The sequence below is a fragment of the Sinocyclocheilus grahami genome, unplaced genomic scaffold, assembly GCF_001515645.1.
Source record: "Sinocyclocheilus grahami isolate Dianchi unplaced genomic scaffold, SAMN03320097.WGS_v1.1 scaffold591.1, whole genome shotgun sequence".
Taxonomy (NCBI): Eukaryota; Metazoa; Chordata; class Actinopteri; order Cypriniformes; family Cyprinidae; genus Sinocyclocheilus; species Sinocyclocheilus grahami.
Window position 1 is genome coordinate 243,903 of NW_015505770.1, and position 18,566 is coordinate 262,468.

At 40.2% G+C, this 18,566-nt stretch overlaps 1 protein-coding gene and 1 pseudogene across 1 annotated transcript; both read left to right on the plus strand.

The window, feature by feature from the left end:
- The first annotated feature begins 8,310 nt into the window (after nt 1-8,310).
- On the plus strand, nt 8,311-11,421 carry LOC107557173 (extracellular calcium-sensing receptor-like). The gene is made up of 6 exons (XM_016240500.1): nt 8,311-8,447; nt 8,684-8,969; nt 9,113-9,913; nt 9,995-10,222; nt 10,323-10,446; nt 10,526-11,421. The coding sequence occupies exons 1-6, from the start codon at nt 8,401-8,403 to the stop codon at nt 11,419-11,421; spliced, it is 2,382 nt and encodes a 793-aa protein (XP_016095986.1). The 5' UTR covers nt 8,311-8,400.
- A 526-nt stretch (nt 11,422-11,947) lies between these two features.
- On the plus strand, nt 11,948-15,613 carry LOC107557149 (extracellular calcium-sensing receptor-like; annotated as a pseudogene).
- Nucleotides 15,614-18,566: the final 2,953 nt, after the last annotated feature.

Sequence of the window (18,566 nt, forward strand, 5' to 3'; positions counted from 1 at the left end):
AGGTCAGACAATGGCAAACAGGTATATTGATGGCAAGGAAAGAGGGATAATCCAGGTACAAGGCAAAGGTCCAGGCAGGGGCTAACAGTATCCAATTGGGCGAGACTAGAGGAATAATCCAAGTACACAGGCAGTGATCAGAACACGGGGAAACAGACGAGGCAAGATGATGAAAACAAGGAAAAACAAGACACTTGGCTCGGTAAGGCAGCTAACACTAGGGGAGGGGAAAATGCAGAACAATACACGAGACTAAAACACAAAACACGGAATGGCTCGGTAAGGCAGCTAACACTAGGGGAGTGAAAAACGCTAGACAGTACTCGGCGATCTGAACAGGAACCGAATGGGTGTTAAATAGAGTGAGTAATGGCTCTCAGGTGAGCGTGTAATTAGTGAAGGCTGTGTAATCAGTGAATTCAGCTGTGTAAGTGCAAAGGATGATGGGAACTGTAGTCCTGAGTGACATGTAACAGTCTGTGTAGTGTGAGAGTCAATGTAATGGTAGAGTGACCTCTACTGGTAATCAGCCGGAAGGCCACGGACCGGATTCGTGACAGAGCCCCCCTCAAGGAGCGGCTTCCAGACGCTACCAACTCAATACCATCCAGGAGGGTGGTGGAGTAGAGGCGGAACAGGGGGAGGGATGGTGGGCCAGGAAAATGTGGAAATGGAGAGACTGGGAACTGAGGCAAAGCCGGCAGGGCAGGGCTCCAAGGTGGAGCAGACGGAACAGGAGCCCACCAGGGCAGAGCAAACAGAGCAGTAGACCTCCATGGCGGAGCAGACAGAGCAGGAGCACACCCTGGGCCTAACTCAGGGACATGAACCTTTCCAGGGCGGTACTGTGATCAGGATAGCGCTTACGGGTGCTGGAACTGGAGGGTGCTCTGGAGGAGCAGGCACAGCAAAGCGCTTTCGAGGCGCTGGCACTGGAGTGAGTCTTGGGGCTGGAGCCGACACTGGAGCGAGCTCCGGGGCTGGAGCCGACACTGGAGACGGGGAAACAGGAGCCCTCCCTGGGCTTAACAGGGAAACAGGAGCCCTCCGTGGACTATACTCGGGAACAGGAGCCCTCCGTGGGCTTAACTCAGAAACAGGGGCCCTCCGTGGGCTTAACTCGGGAACAGGGGCACTCCGTGGGCTTAACTCGGGAACAGGGGCCCTCCCTGGGCTTAACTCGGGAACAGGGGCCCTCCCTGGTAGGGACTGGGACCTGGGGAATACTGAGACACAAGAGACAGACAGAGCATATACGGTCTCATGGATGGCACAGACAGTTCTTTCACAAACGGCAGAGAGTTCGCAAACGGCCTCCATAGCCGTGACAGGACGGGCAGAGAGTTCACAGATGCACTTTATAGCCGTGACAGGACAAATAGGAAGTTCACAGGTGGGTACTACTGACACCTCTGGAGGTTCTGCAGTGGATGCCGCCACTTCTGGAGGTTCTACAGTAGTGCCCTCCGGATACAGGGAGAGTTCGGCAAAGGTTCCTTCGACCTTGACATGACAGGTTGAAAGAGCGTTTCTGGGCGCCACCACCACGCAAGGAGCTGAAGTGAGCACCGCCGCTTCGGGAGGTTCTGCAGCATGCGCCGCCACTTCTGGAGAAACTGCAGTGGGCACCATCGCTTCGGGGAACACAGCAGCGAGCACCACTACCTCAGGAGATTCTGCAGCTTCAGCCGCCAACTCAGTAGACCTAATAGTGGGTGCTGCCACCTCTGGGAGTTCTGTGGTGGTGTATGCAGTCCAAACACAACAAAAAGCGATCCCCATCAGGGGAAACACTTCAGACAGGGGAATTAGTTCAGGAACAGAAGGGTTAAAGTGAGCGGGTTTGAGGATACCAGCTGTGCGTGCAGACACCAGTGGTGTATCCATCACACAAGATACCAGACTGGGATACCGAAAGACTTACCTTGATGATCTGGGTGCAACAGACAGGACATGACAAGACTCCTGATGATCAGCTGTGTCCTGACGAGACTCAGGATGATCAGCTATGACGTGACGTGACTCAGGATGATCAGCTGTGACGTGATGTGACTCAGGATGATTAGCTGTGACGTGACGTGACTCAGGATGATCAGCTGTGACTTGACTTGGTTCATGAAGATCAGCTGTGACCTGACTTGGTTCATGAAGATCAGCTGTGACTTGACTTGACTTATGACAATAAAATGTGACTTGACTTGGTTCATGAAGATAAGCTGTGACCTGACTTGCCTCATGACGATCAACTGTGACTTGACTTGCCTCATGAAGATCTGCTGTGAGTTGACTTGACTCAGGGTAATCGACTGTGACTTGACCTGACTCATGACGATCAACTGTGACTTGACTTGACTTTTGAAGATTGGCCGTGACTTGACTTGACTCGTGCAGATCAACTGTGATTTGACTTGACTTATGACGAGCAATTGTGACTTGACTTGACTCAGGAAGATCAGCTGTGACCTGACTTGCCTCATGACGATAAACTGTGATTTGACTGGACTCAGGAAGATCAGCTGTGACTGGACTTGACTCACGATGATCAACTGTGATTTGACTTCATGAAGATCAACTTTCACATAACGGGGCGCTGTTGTGTCCACCATTTTGTGAGTGTAATCTAGTGCAGGGGCCATTACACGAGTGAGTGCGGGGTCGCGTTCCTCCGTGATACCCACAGTGAATAGAGAGTCAACAGCCAACAAAGCAAAGTCCAAAAAACAACTCAGTGACGAACGTGGACCCTCGCGTCTAAGCTCAGATCGTAGAGGTTGATTGAGGCCATCACAAAAAAACTCTATCAAAAGACAGTCTGGTAGATCAGAATAGTGTGCTATGGCTACAAATTCGCGAACATAGTTCTCTAGTGATCGTGGGCCCTGTCTAAGGGCTAACAAAATCCTTGCCGTGTCCATACCTGGCCAATGTTCCTCTGAAAAGCTGCTGGATCCTTGTGTGGCCGAGTATTCTGTAATGGAGGGCACACAGGAAGCGTGCGGATCCATCTGCAAGGCTTTATTCGCAAGAGACGTGGTCAAAAACAGGCATAGGTCAGACAATGGCAAACAGGTATATTGATGGCAAGGCAAGAGGGATAATCCAGGTACAAGGCAAAGGTCCAGGCAGGGGCGAACAGTATCCAATTGGGCGAGACTAGAGGAATAATCCAGGTACACAGGCAGTGATCAGAACACACGGAAACAGACAAGGCAAGATGATGAAAACAAGGAAAAACAAGACACTTGGCTCGGTAAGGCAGCTAACACTAGGTGAGTGGAAAATGCAGAACAATACATGAGACTAAAACAGAAAACACGGAATGGCTCTGTAAGGCAGCTAAGACTAGGGGAGTGAAAAACGCTAGACAGTACTCGGCGATCTGAACAGGAACTGAGTGGGTGTTAAATAGAGTGAGTAATGGCTCACAGGTGAGCGTGTAATTAGTGAAGGCTGTGTAATCAGTGAATTCAGCTGTGTAAGTGCAAAGGATGATGGGAACTGTAGTCTGGAGTGACATGTAACAGTCTGTGTAGTGTGAGAGTCAATTTGAGCAGGATCTGAGGGGGTGTTATATAGTGTGTGTAATAGCTTTCATGTGAGCGTGTGATTGGTTACAGCTGTGTGCAATCAGTGCAATGGATGATGGGAAATGTAGTCCAGCGTATAGTGTAACAGTCTGTGTAGTGTGAGAGTCCATGTAGTGAGCGGGTGACCTATGGTGGTGAGTGAACGAAAGTTCATAGACCGGATTTGTGACATAGCCCCCCCAAGGAGCGGCTTCCAGACACTCCTATCTCAATATGGAGCGGAGGTGGAACAGAGGGAGGGACGGAGGGGCAGGTCCACGTGGAAGTGGAGGGACCGGAGACTGGGGCAGAGTAGGGTACCCAGGCTGAACCGGCGAAGCACGAAACCAGGACAGATCCGGCAGTATGGGTGGAACTGAGGACCACCCCGACAGAGCAGACGGAGCAGCCGACCACCACGGCGGAGCAGAAGACCACCAGAGCCAGACAGCAGACCACCACAGTGGAGCAGACAGAACAGGCGGAGCAGAAGACCACCAGAGCCAGACAGCAGACTACCACGGCGGAGTGGACAGAGCAGAATACCACCACGGCAGAGCCTGGGAACTAGGGAAACTAAGACACAAGAAACAGACAGAGCATATACGGTCTCAAGGCAGGAAACACATGAAGTTCGAGAATATTTTCCATGGTGACAACTGAATGGGCAGACAGTTCCAAATCTGGCTTATTGACTGAAACTGGACAGGAAGACAGTTCACAAACAGATTCACAGGTTGATATGGGATAGGCTGACAGTTCAAAATTGGGTGTATTAACTGAAACTGGACTGGTAGACATTTCAGTGACTGAAACTGGACAAGAAGACAGTTCACAAACAGGCTCACTGACTGAAAATGGACAGGAAGACAGTTCACAAACAGATTCATGGGTTGATATGGGATAGGCTGACAGTTCAGAATTGGGTGTTGTAGCGTCTCGACCAATCTGACACAGTAATTTTAATTTGATTTAACAAATCAATTATTCATTAGATTAACAAATCGTCACAGTCCCCTCACTCAATAAACTGGATGCCAGGATTTCTGCTGAACACCAGGCCCTCTGGTCACCATGACAACTTGTTGTGACCTAAATTCGCTACAGAGTATTAACTGAAACTGGACTGGTAGACATTTCAGTGACTGAAACTGGACAGACAGACAATTCACACTCAGATCCATTAATTGAAACTGCCGTACTGAGAGTACCAAATTGAGGAAGTACTGTCGGGTTTGTCTTAAGTTAATGTAAACAGTTGCAAAATAAAACGCATGGGTATCAGTATTGGATCCGTGACATAAGTCTTGTGACAGCAGCCTAATAAAGCAAAAAATCAAACAACAAAAGACAGAGAAAATCCCTTACTGCTCTTGACTAAATAATGTTTTGTTGAATAACTTTTAATGTTAATTTACAGTTTATTTAATTTCTGTAGCCTATTTAAAACACGTTCATAATTTAGAAAATGTAGTTAATACTTGCATCATTAATTATTTATTTTATCCACCCGCGACCCACCCGCAAATAATCAGAATGCATTTTTTTATTACCCGACCCACCCGTTCCGCGGATTATCCGCAGCGCCCGCGGATATAACCGCCATCCGCGCATCACTAATGCTCATATTCTGTGCTGTATGGATCACGTTTATCGCAGCTTATGTCAGTTCTCCTGGAAAATGTATCATCACTATGGAAATATCTGCCATTTTGGTCTCTAGCTTTGGTTTCCTGTTCTGTATTTTCTTGCTAAAATACTATGTAATTTTACTGAGACCTGAAATGAACACTAAAAAGCATGTTACAACAAAGATGTTCAATGATATCCATTAATAGCTATTAAAGTGTACATGAGAAGGACATGAGAAGACAAAAATCCCTTAAAAAAGTACATCTGCAACAAACAGATTATTGTATTATTTTAATATGCTGAAAATAAACAATACTAAAACTCTTGATTTTTTTGTGTGATTGGGTGGTACCTTCTGCAGTTATGCCATGTTGTCCTCTAAATTTGAGCCACTAGTGTCCCACCTGTTATTTTCAGGCCAAGCACTGCTCTTTCCTTCCTTCCAAGCTTTCCTTGCTTAAGACCTAAGCTGTTATGATAAGATTTTCTTGAGTTTAATACATCTCAAAAGGCACTTATTTCCAGGATTTATTGTCATCTTATGGATTCAGAGGATTACTCTATTGCTAAAACTAGTGCCTGATAATATGAGCTGGGTGAAGCGTTTGGGTGAAGGTGTTTTAATGTTCTTAATAGAATTCACACAAGCACAATATGTGCACGGCTTTGCCTCGTAGAGTTAAAAAAAAAAAAAAAAACCTGCATAGGGTTCACTATTCCAAAGCTTGACTCGCAGTTCTTTCTTTCTTTCTTTCTTTCCTAATGATTAAAACGTATTGGAATGATATTCTGACAACATGTCCAAAATATTTAAAGTCAAGGTCAGTATCTGCCCTACTACTGCAATCTTTGGTTGTTTGGTTTGTTGCTAAATAAATGAACAAATTAATGAATGATTGCTGTAATATGTTTAAACTGAATACATAAGAAAAACATACAAATGTTTTATTTTACATAGAGCAGATCGCCCCCTAATGGAGGCTGCCATGCTGCACCACCACTACTACTGCTGCAACTAAGTTTACTTAAAGGGGTCATATGATGACGATTTCAAGTTTTCCTTTCTCTTTGGTGTGTTACAAGCTGATTGTGCATAGATAAGATCCCTGAAGTTGCAAAGACTAAAGTCTCAAAACCATAGAGATATTCTTTATCAAAGTTAAGACTCTGCCACACCCCCCTAAAATGGCTCGTTCTAACACGCCCCCACATATCTACCTCACTATGTGGAAATATTTGCATAATGCCACCCAAATGTGCACGCAAAGAAAGAAGGCGTGGTTTCAGGAACGCAGTAGTGTTGAAGCAGCATGTCAGGGAGACGCTGGGTGTTTCTAGGCGAAAGCAAAAGCACTATATTTGGCCTTCCGAAAGTAGATGCATTTAGGAATCTTAAAGATTACTTACAACAGAAGAGCAAGGCCTTTTATGGACAACCGTTTCGTGAACCTAGGAGAGGAGGTAATTCTGACTTTGCTATGACAATCTGGCGCTTCTGAATCAGCTACTGTTTTGTTATTAGTTTAAGTATTTGCTATTGACTGTTTAAATGCGGAGTTTTGCGCATCGTGTGTGTGTGCGTGAGCGAGCGAGCGAGAGAGAGAGCACGGGAGAGAGAGAGACAGGGTCACATCACAGTGGAGTCAGCTGTCTTAACTGTGGCTTGTGTACTGCACACATACCAGCTTCATCACTGTCTGTCACGCGACTCTGTTCCCCTTTCAGGCTCTGTCTTTACATTTATTTTGAAAGATGAAGCTCACGATTATGGTAAGGGTACATTATGGTACATTTCCAACGAGTGCTTGTGGTGTTCGGCCAATCACAATGCACTGGGTCAGCTGGCCAATCAGAGCAGACTGCGCTTGTCGGAAGGAGGGACTTTGTAGAAAACTAAGCGTTTGAGAGAGGCGGGGCATAGAGGACCTACAATAATGTACAGTATTTGAAAAATAATGTGTTTTTTGAACATTAAAGCATGTCAACATATTCAGTTACACCAAATACACAAAATAATGATCTTTAAAAAAGCATCATATGACCCCTTTAATATATTTAATATATTGACATATACAAATTTTACTTTATATTTTTATTAATGTAAAGTTTATTTTATACAGTAACCTCAACACCGAACACTAAAACACATAATAATCACAAAGGAGTTAGCAGCATAACCCAAAGTGATGGTCATAGATCAACTTGTGTGTGATCCACCAGTCTAGATCTCATTCACATGCTCAGGTATTGGGGCATCCTTGGCTACTGTGCCGCATCTCACAATATTTGAAAATGGTTATGTATCCCTGCATGGTGCCCACCCTTGGATGTAGTGCCATTATGCATGTGCCCAACTACCAAAATATTTAATATATCTAGTGTGAAGCAGACTCAATTAAGAAACAATTCATATTCATATTGTGTGTACATATTACATGATATATGTAAAATATTAATATTCATATACAAATATTATGTTCTATAAGTGAAAAAAGAATGCATTGTGTGGCAATAAACAAAAAAAGTCAAGCTGACTGCATTGCATCATGGAATACAGTAAATAGCACATTGTTCTCTGTTGTATTGCCACTGGTGTATATTTCGCAAAAAAAATAAAAATGTAGATACCCAAAATGGATATTATTGGCTGATGACCATATATGCATTGTTTGTTTATTTGTTTTATTTATTGTCATTTTGACTTATAATAAGGATGTGTTAGGGTAACATTTTATGTGCCTTTAAACCACTTTCACAATTCTTGCTAGGTTTAGGCAAGAAAAATAAGCTCCATTTTGTTTAAAACTTAGTTTAAATTTCATGTGTTTGTTTGATATTCATAATTAGAAAATACAATGTAACCTTTTTACAGATGTATTTTCTATAACAGTTTTATTTAGTTAGTGTGTTGTTTTCTCATTGGCTTAAATTATGCAAATACGCAGTTCACTGAGAAACACCCACAACATTGAATTCAGTGAATTGGGATCCAACAGCTGTTATATAAGATGGCGGCACCAGAGGTTTAGGGGCCAGTTGAGAGTTTAGAATGGGGTTCTTTCACACATGGCTTCTGTTCACATTAGTGAGAGCAGCTGACCCGCCATGCAAGTTATGGGGGCCTCCTGACATCCCTCAGCTTAGAAGAGATGGTGATGTGACAATTGGGGGCATCTTTTCCTTCCACAATAGCTGGGAGGAAATGATGCCCACATTCACTTCTAAACCAGAGCGGCCAAAATGCAAGAGGTGAGTTCATAAGGAGACCAGAAAAAAAAAAAATAAATGAATTAAAAAAATGTAAAAATAAAGTTGAATGAATGAATGATAGGAACATTCGTTTTAATTGAATAAATAAATACATTCTATATTTCAGCAAATCTAATATATATTATTATGTTTATGACTAATATACTATACCCATCTTACCTTTTGCATTTTCATTGTCATTTAATTATTTTTATTATATTTTGTTTTATTTTTAGTTTGAGCTACAGAGAATTTCAAAATGCACAGACAATGGTATTTGCCATTGAAGAAATCAACAACAGAGCTGATATTCTTCCTGGTATCAGTTTGGGTTACAAAATCTATGATTCATGTGGATCAATAGAAATGGCTCTTAGAGCCTCTCTTTCATTAGTTAATGGGGCAAATGGCTCTCAGATGCCCTGTCAAAGAACTAACACAATCCAAGCTATCATTGCAGAAACATCTTCCACTCCAACTATTGCCATTTCTGCCACTGTCGGTCCTCTGAATTTACCTGTGGTAAGTTGTTGTATGTTTCTTCTAATTTTTGTAAGTTCTGTGACAAAATTTGTTATGCAATAATGTATAAAAAGTGGTGCATACTTGGAAGATTTTTATTACTAATAAATCACATACTTTTTTTTTTTTTTTTTTTAATGCAGATTAGTCATTTTGCAACATGTGCCTGCCTTAGTGACAGAACGAAACATCCCTCCTTCTTCAGGACTATTCCCAGTGATTATTACCAGAGCCAAGCACTGGCCAAATTGGTCAAATATTTTGGCTGGACCTGGGTGGGGGCTCTTTGTAGTGATAATGACTATGGAAACAATGGCATGAACACTTTTATCAAAGCAGCCACAGAATTTGGAGTCTGTGTAGAATTCTCAGAGGCATTCTTCAGGACTGATCCCAGGGAGGAAATTTTGAGAATTGTTGAGATTTTAAAGAAATCTAGTTCTAAAGTGATTGTTGCCTTTGTATCCTACTCAGACATGGACGTTCTTCTAGGGGAAGTAGCTCAGCATAATATCACTGGACTACAGTGGATTGGTAGTGAATCCTGGATCTCTGATATGAACATTGCTACTGGAAAATGGCAACAAATTCTTAGAGGGTCCATGGGCTTTGCCATCCCAAAAGCTGAAATAACAGGCCTAAAAGAATTTTTGATTAAACTTAACTCATCTTCTGACATAGATCTGTATAAAGAGTTGTGGGAAACTATATTTCAATGTAAACTTCCCTCACAAGAAACTGCTGGAAGCAAAATCATGTGCAAAGGCAATGAAAGTTTGAACAATGTGCAGAACCAGTACACAGATGTCACAGAATTACAAATTGCCAATAATGTTTACAAGGCTGTATATGCTGTCGCTTATGCTTTGAACAGCACAATCAGTTGTTCAAAATGGGACACAAACCAAAGCAAATGCCTGGATGAAGTCAACAATACATGGCAGGTAGCATGATTTGCAGAGATGTGGAAACGATCATGTCAGTTGCACTCAAAATTGCATGAATTTATTTACATGCTTTTACAGGTGCTTAATGCCTTGAGGGAAGTGAATTTCTTCACCGAAAGACGTGAAAAGGTGTTCTTTGATAAAAATGGGGATCCGGCAGCAAGGTATGATCTCTTGAACTGGCAGCAGGGGGAGGATGGGACAACAGAGTTTGTTAAAGTGGGTTTCTATGATGCATCTTTACAACCAGGATTCCAGCTTTCATTTAACAACATCAGCATAGTGTGGGCCAAAAATCAACACCAGGTACTTTGTTTGAGAGCAGGCCTATAGATTTGAAACATATCTTACATTGCTGTAAACAAGAAGCAAGCTTTGTTGTGGTACAAATTGTCATGTTTTACAGGTACCTGTGTCTGTGTGCAGTGAGAGCTGTCCCACGGGCACTAGGAAGGCTGTGAAAAAAGGAAAACCCGTCTGCTGTTATGACTGTATTCCATGTGCAGAAGGAGAAATAAGTAATAAGACAGGTATGGTACAAGAATGCATAGCATCAATAATCTATAGTGTACAATCTAAAATAATTTTATGTTCACATTTCCTCCTCAGATTCAGTGATGTGTCTCAAGTGCCCTCCAGAATTTTGGTCAAACAAATGGAGAGATACATGTGTCCCAAAACTTGTGGAATTTTTATCATTTGAAGATGTGATGGGAATAATTCTAGTACTGTTTTCTTTATTGGGTGTGTCTTTTACATTAGGTATTGCAGTAGTTTTCTTTGTACATAAGGACACCCCCATAGTAAAAGCCAACAACTCAGAGCTGAGCTTTCTGCTGCTCTTTTCATTGACTCTCTGTTTCCTCTGTTCACTTACTTTCATTGGTCGGCCCACTGAGTGGTCCTGTATGTTGCGTCACACAGCATTTGGGATCACTTTTGTCCTCTGTATTTCCTGTGTTCTGGGGAAAACAATAGTGGTGTTAATGGCCTTCAGGGCTACACTTCCAGGAAGTAATGTCATGAAATGGTTTGGGCCCTTGCAGCAAAGACTCAGTGTCATTACTTTCACTCTATTACAGTTTCTAATTTGTGTGCTTTGGTTAACAATATCCCCTCCTTTCCCATATATGAACATGAATTATTACCAAGAGAGAATAATTCTAGAATGTAAGTTAGGATCCAATTTTGGTTTCTGGGCTGTGCTCGGTTATATTGGCCTGCTGGCTCTCTTGTGCTTCATTTTGGCTTTTCTAGCTCGAAAATTGCCTGATAACTTCAATGAAGCAAAATTCATCACATTCAGTATGCTCATATTCTGTGCTGTATGGATCACATTTATTCCAGCTTATGTCAGTTCCCCTGGAAAATTCACTGTAGCTGTGGAGATATTTGCTATTTTAGCTTCAAGTTTTGGTTTACTATTTTGCATATTTGCTCCAAAATGTTACATTATTTTACTCAGGCCAGAACAAAACACAAAGAAACACATGATGGGTAAATAATAATAATAATAATAAATAATAGTCTGTCACCTCAAATAAGCAGTCATCTAAAAGTGTTTATTCCCAAATGTATTCCTGATGTGACACAAATGTAAAATGGCAATACAATAGTCACATACTAATTAAATATGTCGAAATTGTACCACGCAACAAATAAGAATTTAAGTGAGTAATTTACTACAATTTACTGTATATTCAACATATATACAGTAAATGTTGAATATACCCCCCCCCCACACACACACAGAAAAATAAACAAATAAATAAAAATATCCAAAGACTAGTCAAAGAAAATTATGCATATAAATAAAATGATGTACAGCAATTACAGTACATCCTCTGTTAAGGGTGTAAACAAGCTTTGGTCTATAAAAAGGGTGACTGTGTTGGCCACTGAGTGTATAAAGGGATCCAACCCACAATGCTGATTCTGGAGCTACTACTGCTAATGTCAGTGTTGATCAAAGCAGTGCAGCCAGACTGCAGACGACAGGGCAAAGCACAGCTGCCTGAGTTCATCAAAGATGGAGCTCTAAAGATTGGAGGCATCTTCACATTTTACACAGGCTATACTGGGGTGATTCCGAGTTTTACCCGATTACCTCCTCAACCAAAATGCAAGGAGTATGTATGTTTTCAGTGCAAATGTTTATCATAGTGTATTGTAATTTGTAATATTGCATAATGCATTGATATTTGTGTTTTGCTTAAAAATAAGTTGTACTTGCTTCTATGTGTTACTTTTTTCCACTCTTTCTCTAACTAAAAAAATGTGTCTCTTTAGTATCAATTATAGGGAATTTAAATTTGCATGCACTATGATCTTCGCAATAGAGGAAATAAATAAAAACCAAAATATACTCCCAAACCACACGCTGGGTTATGAAATCTTTAATGCCTGTGGATTCTCTAATATTCTGCAGTCTGCACTTTCACTGTCCAATGGACAAGATGTCGTTACTGATGAATTAAACTGCACCAAGGTCGATACTGTACAGGCTATAATAGGTCATTCAGGATCCACTCCAACCATTGGGTTTGCTAGAATAACTGGCCGATTCCGCATACCTGTGGTAAGACGTGATCCCATGATATTATCTGCCTACTTATCAAGTTTACCATTATTATTCTGGTATATATATGAGGTTATATATACCTGTTTTATTTTTATTTTTTGTTATTGCCTCTCTCTGTATATGAAAATCATATGTATAATGTATAAATGTTCCTAAAATCTTGAATCGTTTTGTATTAGTTCATATATTACATGCTAAAAGCCCCAAAGATAAACATATTATACACACTTAAAAAAAAAGTCTCATTTACATAACCAATGATCTGTTGACATGGAGGGGAAAAAAACAGAGGTGCTGAAAATAATGATTTTCACTCAGTCTCGTGCATGCTGTTGTCACATTTGTATTTGTGTTCACACAGATAAGTCATTTTGCTACCTGTGCTTGCCTGAGCAACAGAAAAGAGTTTCCTTCTTTCCTCAGAACTATTCCAAGTGATTACTACCAGAGCAGAGCACTGGCTCAGCTGGTGAAACATTTTGGCTGGACATGGGTGGGAGCCTTAAGCAATGACAACGATTATGGTAAAAATGGCATTGCCACATTCATTAAGGCTGCACAAGAGGAGGGAGTCTGTATTGAATACTCACAGGCTTTTGAAAGCACAGGATCAAAAACGTCATTAAAAAATATTGTAGACACTATCAGAACCTCCAAATCTAAGGTAATAATGGCTTTCATGTCACACAGAGAGATTAAGATACTGGTGGATGAGCTATACAAGCAAAATATTACAGGACTGCAGTGGATTGGAAGTGATGCCTGGATCACAGATGACTCTCTAGCAGATAGCCAAGGCCACACTTTGCTCATTGGATCTATAGGATTCACTGTCCGCAATGCTCAAATACCTGGACTAGGCCCTTTTCTACAAGAAGTCAACCCCTCACAATTTCCAAAAAGTATGTTTTTCAAAGAATTCTGGGAAAACATTTTTCAATGCTCATTGAGCCCAAATGCAATGCAAAGGGCATGCAATGGCTCAGAGCACTTGAAATATGTCAAACATCCTTTCACTGATGTGTCTGATCTGAGATATGCCAATAATGTCTACAAGGCTGTGTATGCAATAGCACATGCACTGCATAATCTATTGTCATGTAAGCAAAAAAAAGGCCCATTTGCTAACGCCACCTGTGCCCAACCAACTACAATACAACCCTGGCAGGTAAAATATCTTCTAAATAGAAAATCTAAATATCTAACTTTAAATATATGTAAAAATCCAAGTAAACTGCATGATGCAAACAAAATATTATTTATTTATTTATTTATTAGTATTATTATTTTAACCGATGAAATCACCATATTATGTTATCAATTTAAAAAAATAAAAACTGTTTTGCTATTTCAGATTTTACATTATCTGCAGACTGTGAATTTCACCATGAATGGGGGAGAAACAGTCTTTTTCGATAGCAAAGGTGACTCCCCTGCAAGATATGAACTGGTAAACTTACAAAAGGTCACAAAAGGCACAATGGAAGTAGCAACTATTGGCTACTATGATGCAATTCAGCCTAGTGGGCAACAGTTTACTATGAACAATGTCAACATCATCTGGGGAGGAGGCCTAAGAACTGTAAGAGTCACTTTTCAAATGAACCTTCCAATCAAAACAAAATCCCCAAGTGCACATGTGATGCAGCAATGCATCATATGTGCACTTGGGGATTTTGTTTTGATTGGAAGGTTCATTTGAAACAAAATCCCCAAGTGCACATGTGATGCAGCAATGCATCATAATGGCACAGACAAACATGTGTAAACATGTGCAAACATGTCACACAGCATATTATTTTTCTATTGTTGTTCAAGTAGATTTCCCCTGGTGTGTGGCAGGTGCCTGTGTCTCTGTGCAGTGAGAGCTGTCCCCTAGGCACTAGGAAAGCAGTGCAGAAAGGAAGGCCCATCTGCTGTTTTGACTGTATCCCATGCCCTCCAGGAGAGATTAGTAACACAACAGGTAATGCTTGTTTAATTGGTCTTTTAACACTTGCAGTTCATCAAAAGAGGATCAAATGGAAAAAAATTACTATAATTTTAATCTAAATGATCATGAAACTGTCCTTAAAACATAATTTAAAACACTTACGTAAAGTAGTAAATGATAAGTTATATGATCAGTTAGTAGTATATGATCGGCTAGAAGAGGCTTAATTGAAATAACAGGCTCATTACTATTGCAATTCCATTTTCACCCACACCAGATGCATCTGACTGTGTGAAGTGCCCTTTTGGATACTGGTCCAATAGCAGAGGTGATGAGTGTATCATAAAGACAGTGGAATTCCTGTCATTCAACGAAATCATGGGTATCATTTTGATGATGCTTGGGTTACTTGGGGCATTTCTAACTATGTTCATATTTGCAGTTTTTTTTCACTACAAAGACACCCCCATAGTAAAAGCCAACAACTCAGAGCTGAGCTTCCTGCTGCTCTTCTCATTGACTCTGTGTTTCCTCTGTTCACTTACTTTCATTGGTCGACCCACTGAGTGGTCCTGTATGTTGCGTCACACAGCGTTTGGGATCACTTTTGTCCTCTGTATCTCTTGTGTTTTGGGGAAAACAATAGTGGTGTTAATGGCTTTTAAAGCTACACTTCCAGGAAGAAATGTCATGAAATGGTTTGGGCCTCTTCAACAGAGAATCAGTGTTGTTGGCTTTACTCTTGTACAGGTCCTCATCTGTGTGCTTTGGTTATCAATATCCCCACCTTCCTCATATATGAACATGAGCTACTACAGAGAAAAGATCATCCTAGAATGCAGATTAGGCTCAGCTGTCAGTTTCTGGGCTGTGCTCGGTTATATTGGCTTACTGGCTGTCTTGTGCTTCATTCTGGCTTTTCTAGCTCGGAAGCTGCCTGATAACTTCAATGAAGCCAAATTTATCACATTCAGCATGCTCATATTCTGTGCTGTCTGGATTGCCTTTATCCCAGCTTACCTAAGCACACCTGGAAAGTTTACAGTTGCAGTGGAGATATTTGCAATTTTAGCTTCCAGTTATAGTTTACTAATCTGTATTTTCATTCCAAAATGTTATGTTATCCTGCTAAGACCAGGTGCAAACACAAAAAAAGCATTTACTAGGAAAGGTCCCACATTAACCTGATCAGATGTTATATAAAAAGGATGTGGCATAAACATAACACTTTTCACTAAATTAAAATAGCTGAAGATATGAAAAATGCAAAAAAAAAAATATATATATACCAAGGTCACATCAGACATCAAAGGGCTCAGTGAAGACCTGAACATATTTCAGTCACCCAAGTGAATGCAACAGATATGGTCTCCCTCTAGTGGGGAAAAAAAAGGTATAGGACTACTAATGTAAGACTTGAATTTCATCATTTTCTCTCTTCCGTTTCTCACACTGTAAGTCTTTTTCATTATCAGACCTTTATAGGTGAATTTAAGAACATGTGAGTGTTTTTTTTATGATAAAGTCATGATAACTTGCAGTCAGTGATTACAGCATTGCCACTGTAAATGATTTAACTGTCAAAAGAATGTCATGCCAGCTTCTCAATGAATGAACTGTAACTCAGAAATGCTCTTACTACACTGCTTACTACACTTAACTTTACAAATAAAATATATACCTACTATAAACCTCCTGAATACCCCCATTCCCATGGAAGACCTAAATAACACAAAATGCCATAAAAATATGTTTCCAAACTATCATATTTTGTGTTTGGGCTAATTATATAAGGTTGCACAGCCATAACAACAAATTCAGAACTTGTGGATAGCCTTGCCATATGGACCTTGGCGAGGGAACAACAAACAAAAAGCATGCACATCCTCTGGCCTATAAAACGAACAAACAAAAAAAAACATTTATAATCAATTTCTAATTAAAATGACAAAAGACATCAGGGATATTTCAAATTTTACCACTTTTGGGTGAGTAGCCCTGTCCAGATAGAATGATAAATAAATAAATAAATAAATATATATATATAAATATATATATATACACCTCAACTTCCTCCTGCCCTATTGCTCTCTGCCCTATCCTTTTTCTCTTATTAAAGCAAATATTCAGTCAATAGTAGGTCAGGAAATGAGCAAGACCACATTTCAACTCTGCTTGCTTGTACATAAGCACCACTGTGCAGTGTCAGAGCAAGAGCACTACCTGCCAGATCACACCTCAAACACAGGGACTCTTCAAAAACTTTTTATTTTTTGGAACAGACCTTAACAGATCCTAAATATATGTGACCCTGGACCACAAAACCAGTCATAAGGGTCTTTTTTATTGAGATTTATACACCATCTCAAAGCTGAATAAATAAGATTTCCATTTATGTATGGTTTGTTAGGATAGGACAATATTTGGCCGAGATACAACTATTTGAAAATCTGGAATCTGAGGGTGCAAAAAAATCTAAATATTGAGAAAAATGCCTTTAAAGTTGTCCAAATGAAGTTCTTAGCAATGCATATTACTAATCAAAAATTAAGTTTTGATATATTTACAGTAGGAAATGTACATCTGATCTTTACTTAATGTCCTAATGATTTTTGGCATAAAAGAAAAATCTATAATTTTGACCCATACAATGTATTTTTGGCTATTGCTACAAATATACCCCAGCGACTGGTTTTGTGCTCCAGGGTCACGTATTATTTTCAGAGTAAATTATTTGAAAATGACAAATTTAGACATTCATTCAGATTCATTTAGTGTGTTATATATGTGCAAATATGTGTTAAAATTATAATTTAATTTAATCAATAAATTAATAAATAAACATCAGCATTAAGGTATACAACAATACAACCCACTGAACTGGCTGAACGTCTATTCCTTACCACATAATTTTCACTAGTGTGAAATGAAATGTACCATCTAAGGTCCTTAAACTCCTTAAAATGTAAAAATTGTAAACTCTTAAATATGTTGTGTTCAATATTTTGTCATTTTATTTTGAATAAAGTAATTAATCAATCATTAAATTTATTCAAATTTAAGCAACATGCAGTGCAATCTGAAGATGCAACATAAACAAATCTTAGATTTTATATATTTTCAGTAGTTATTGCACTGCTTCATTTAAACCAAATATTGTCTGAAATAGTGTTTGTGTAAAGTAATGTTTACCTCTGAGAATTGGCCCTTGTGTTTCACATCAGTACCTTCCTCTTTTGTCACTAAAGGAGTGTATAAAGCTAGGACACTTTAGGACACTAGCTTTTGCAACCGTGTCATTTTAACTTCCTTATATGCAGATTTGAACTTTGTTGAACCGTAGTTACACGGGATTCGAACCGGAGCTCCTCCTCTCAAGTACGTCTCTGTACTCTGTGAGCTACCGAACAAACCTACTGTCTATGAAAACCCATATACAGGTGCATCTCAATAAATTAGAATGTCTTGGAAAAGTTTTATATGCAGATTTGAACTTTGTTGAACCGTAGTTACACGGGATTCGAACCGGAGCTCCTCCTCTCAAGTACGTCTCTGTACTCTGTGAGCTACCGAACAAACCTACTGTCTATGAAAACCCATATACAGGTGCATCTCAATAAATTAGAATGTCTTGGAAAAGTTCATTTATTTCAGTAATTCAACTCAAATTGTGAAACTCATGTATTAAATAAATTCAATGCACACAGACTGAAGTAGTTTAAGTCTTTGGTTCTTTTAATTGGGATGATTTTGGCTCACATTTCACAAAAACCCACCAATTCACTATCTCAACAAATTAGAATACTTCATAAGACCAATAAAAAAAATGTTTAGTGAATTGTTGGCCTTCTGGAAAGTATGTTCATTTACTGTACATGTTCTCAATACTTGGTTGGACTTCCTTTTGCATGAATTACTGCATCAGTGCGGCGTGGCATGGAGACAATCAGCCTGTGGCACTGCTCAGGTGTAATGGAAGCCCAGGTTGCTTTGATAGCGGCCTTCAGGTCATCTGCATTGTTGGGTCTGGTGTCTCTCATCTTCCTCTTGACAATACCCCATAGATTCTCTATGGGGTTCAGGTCTGGTGAGTTTGCTGGCCAGTCAAGCACACCAACACCATGCTCATTTAACCA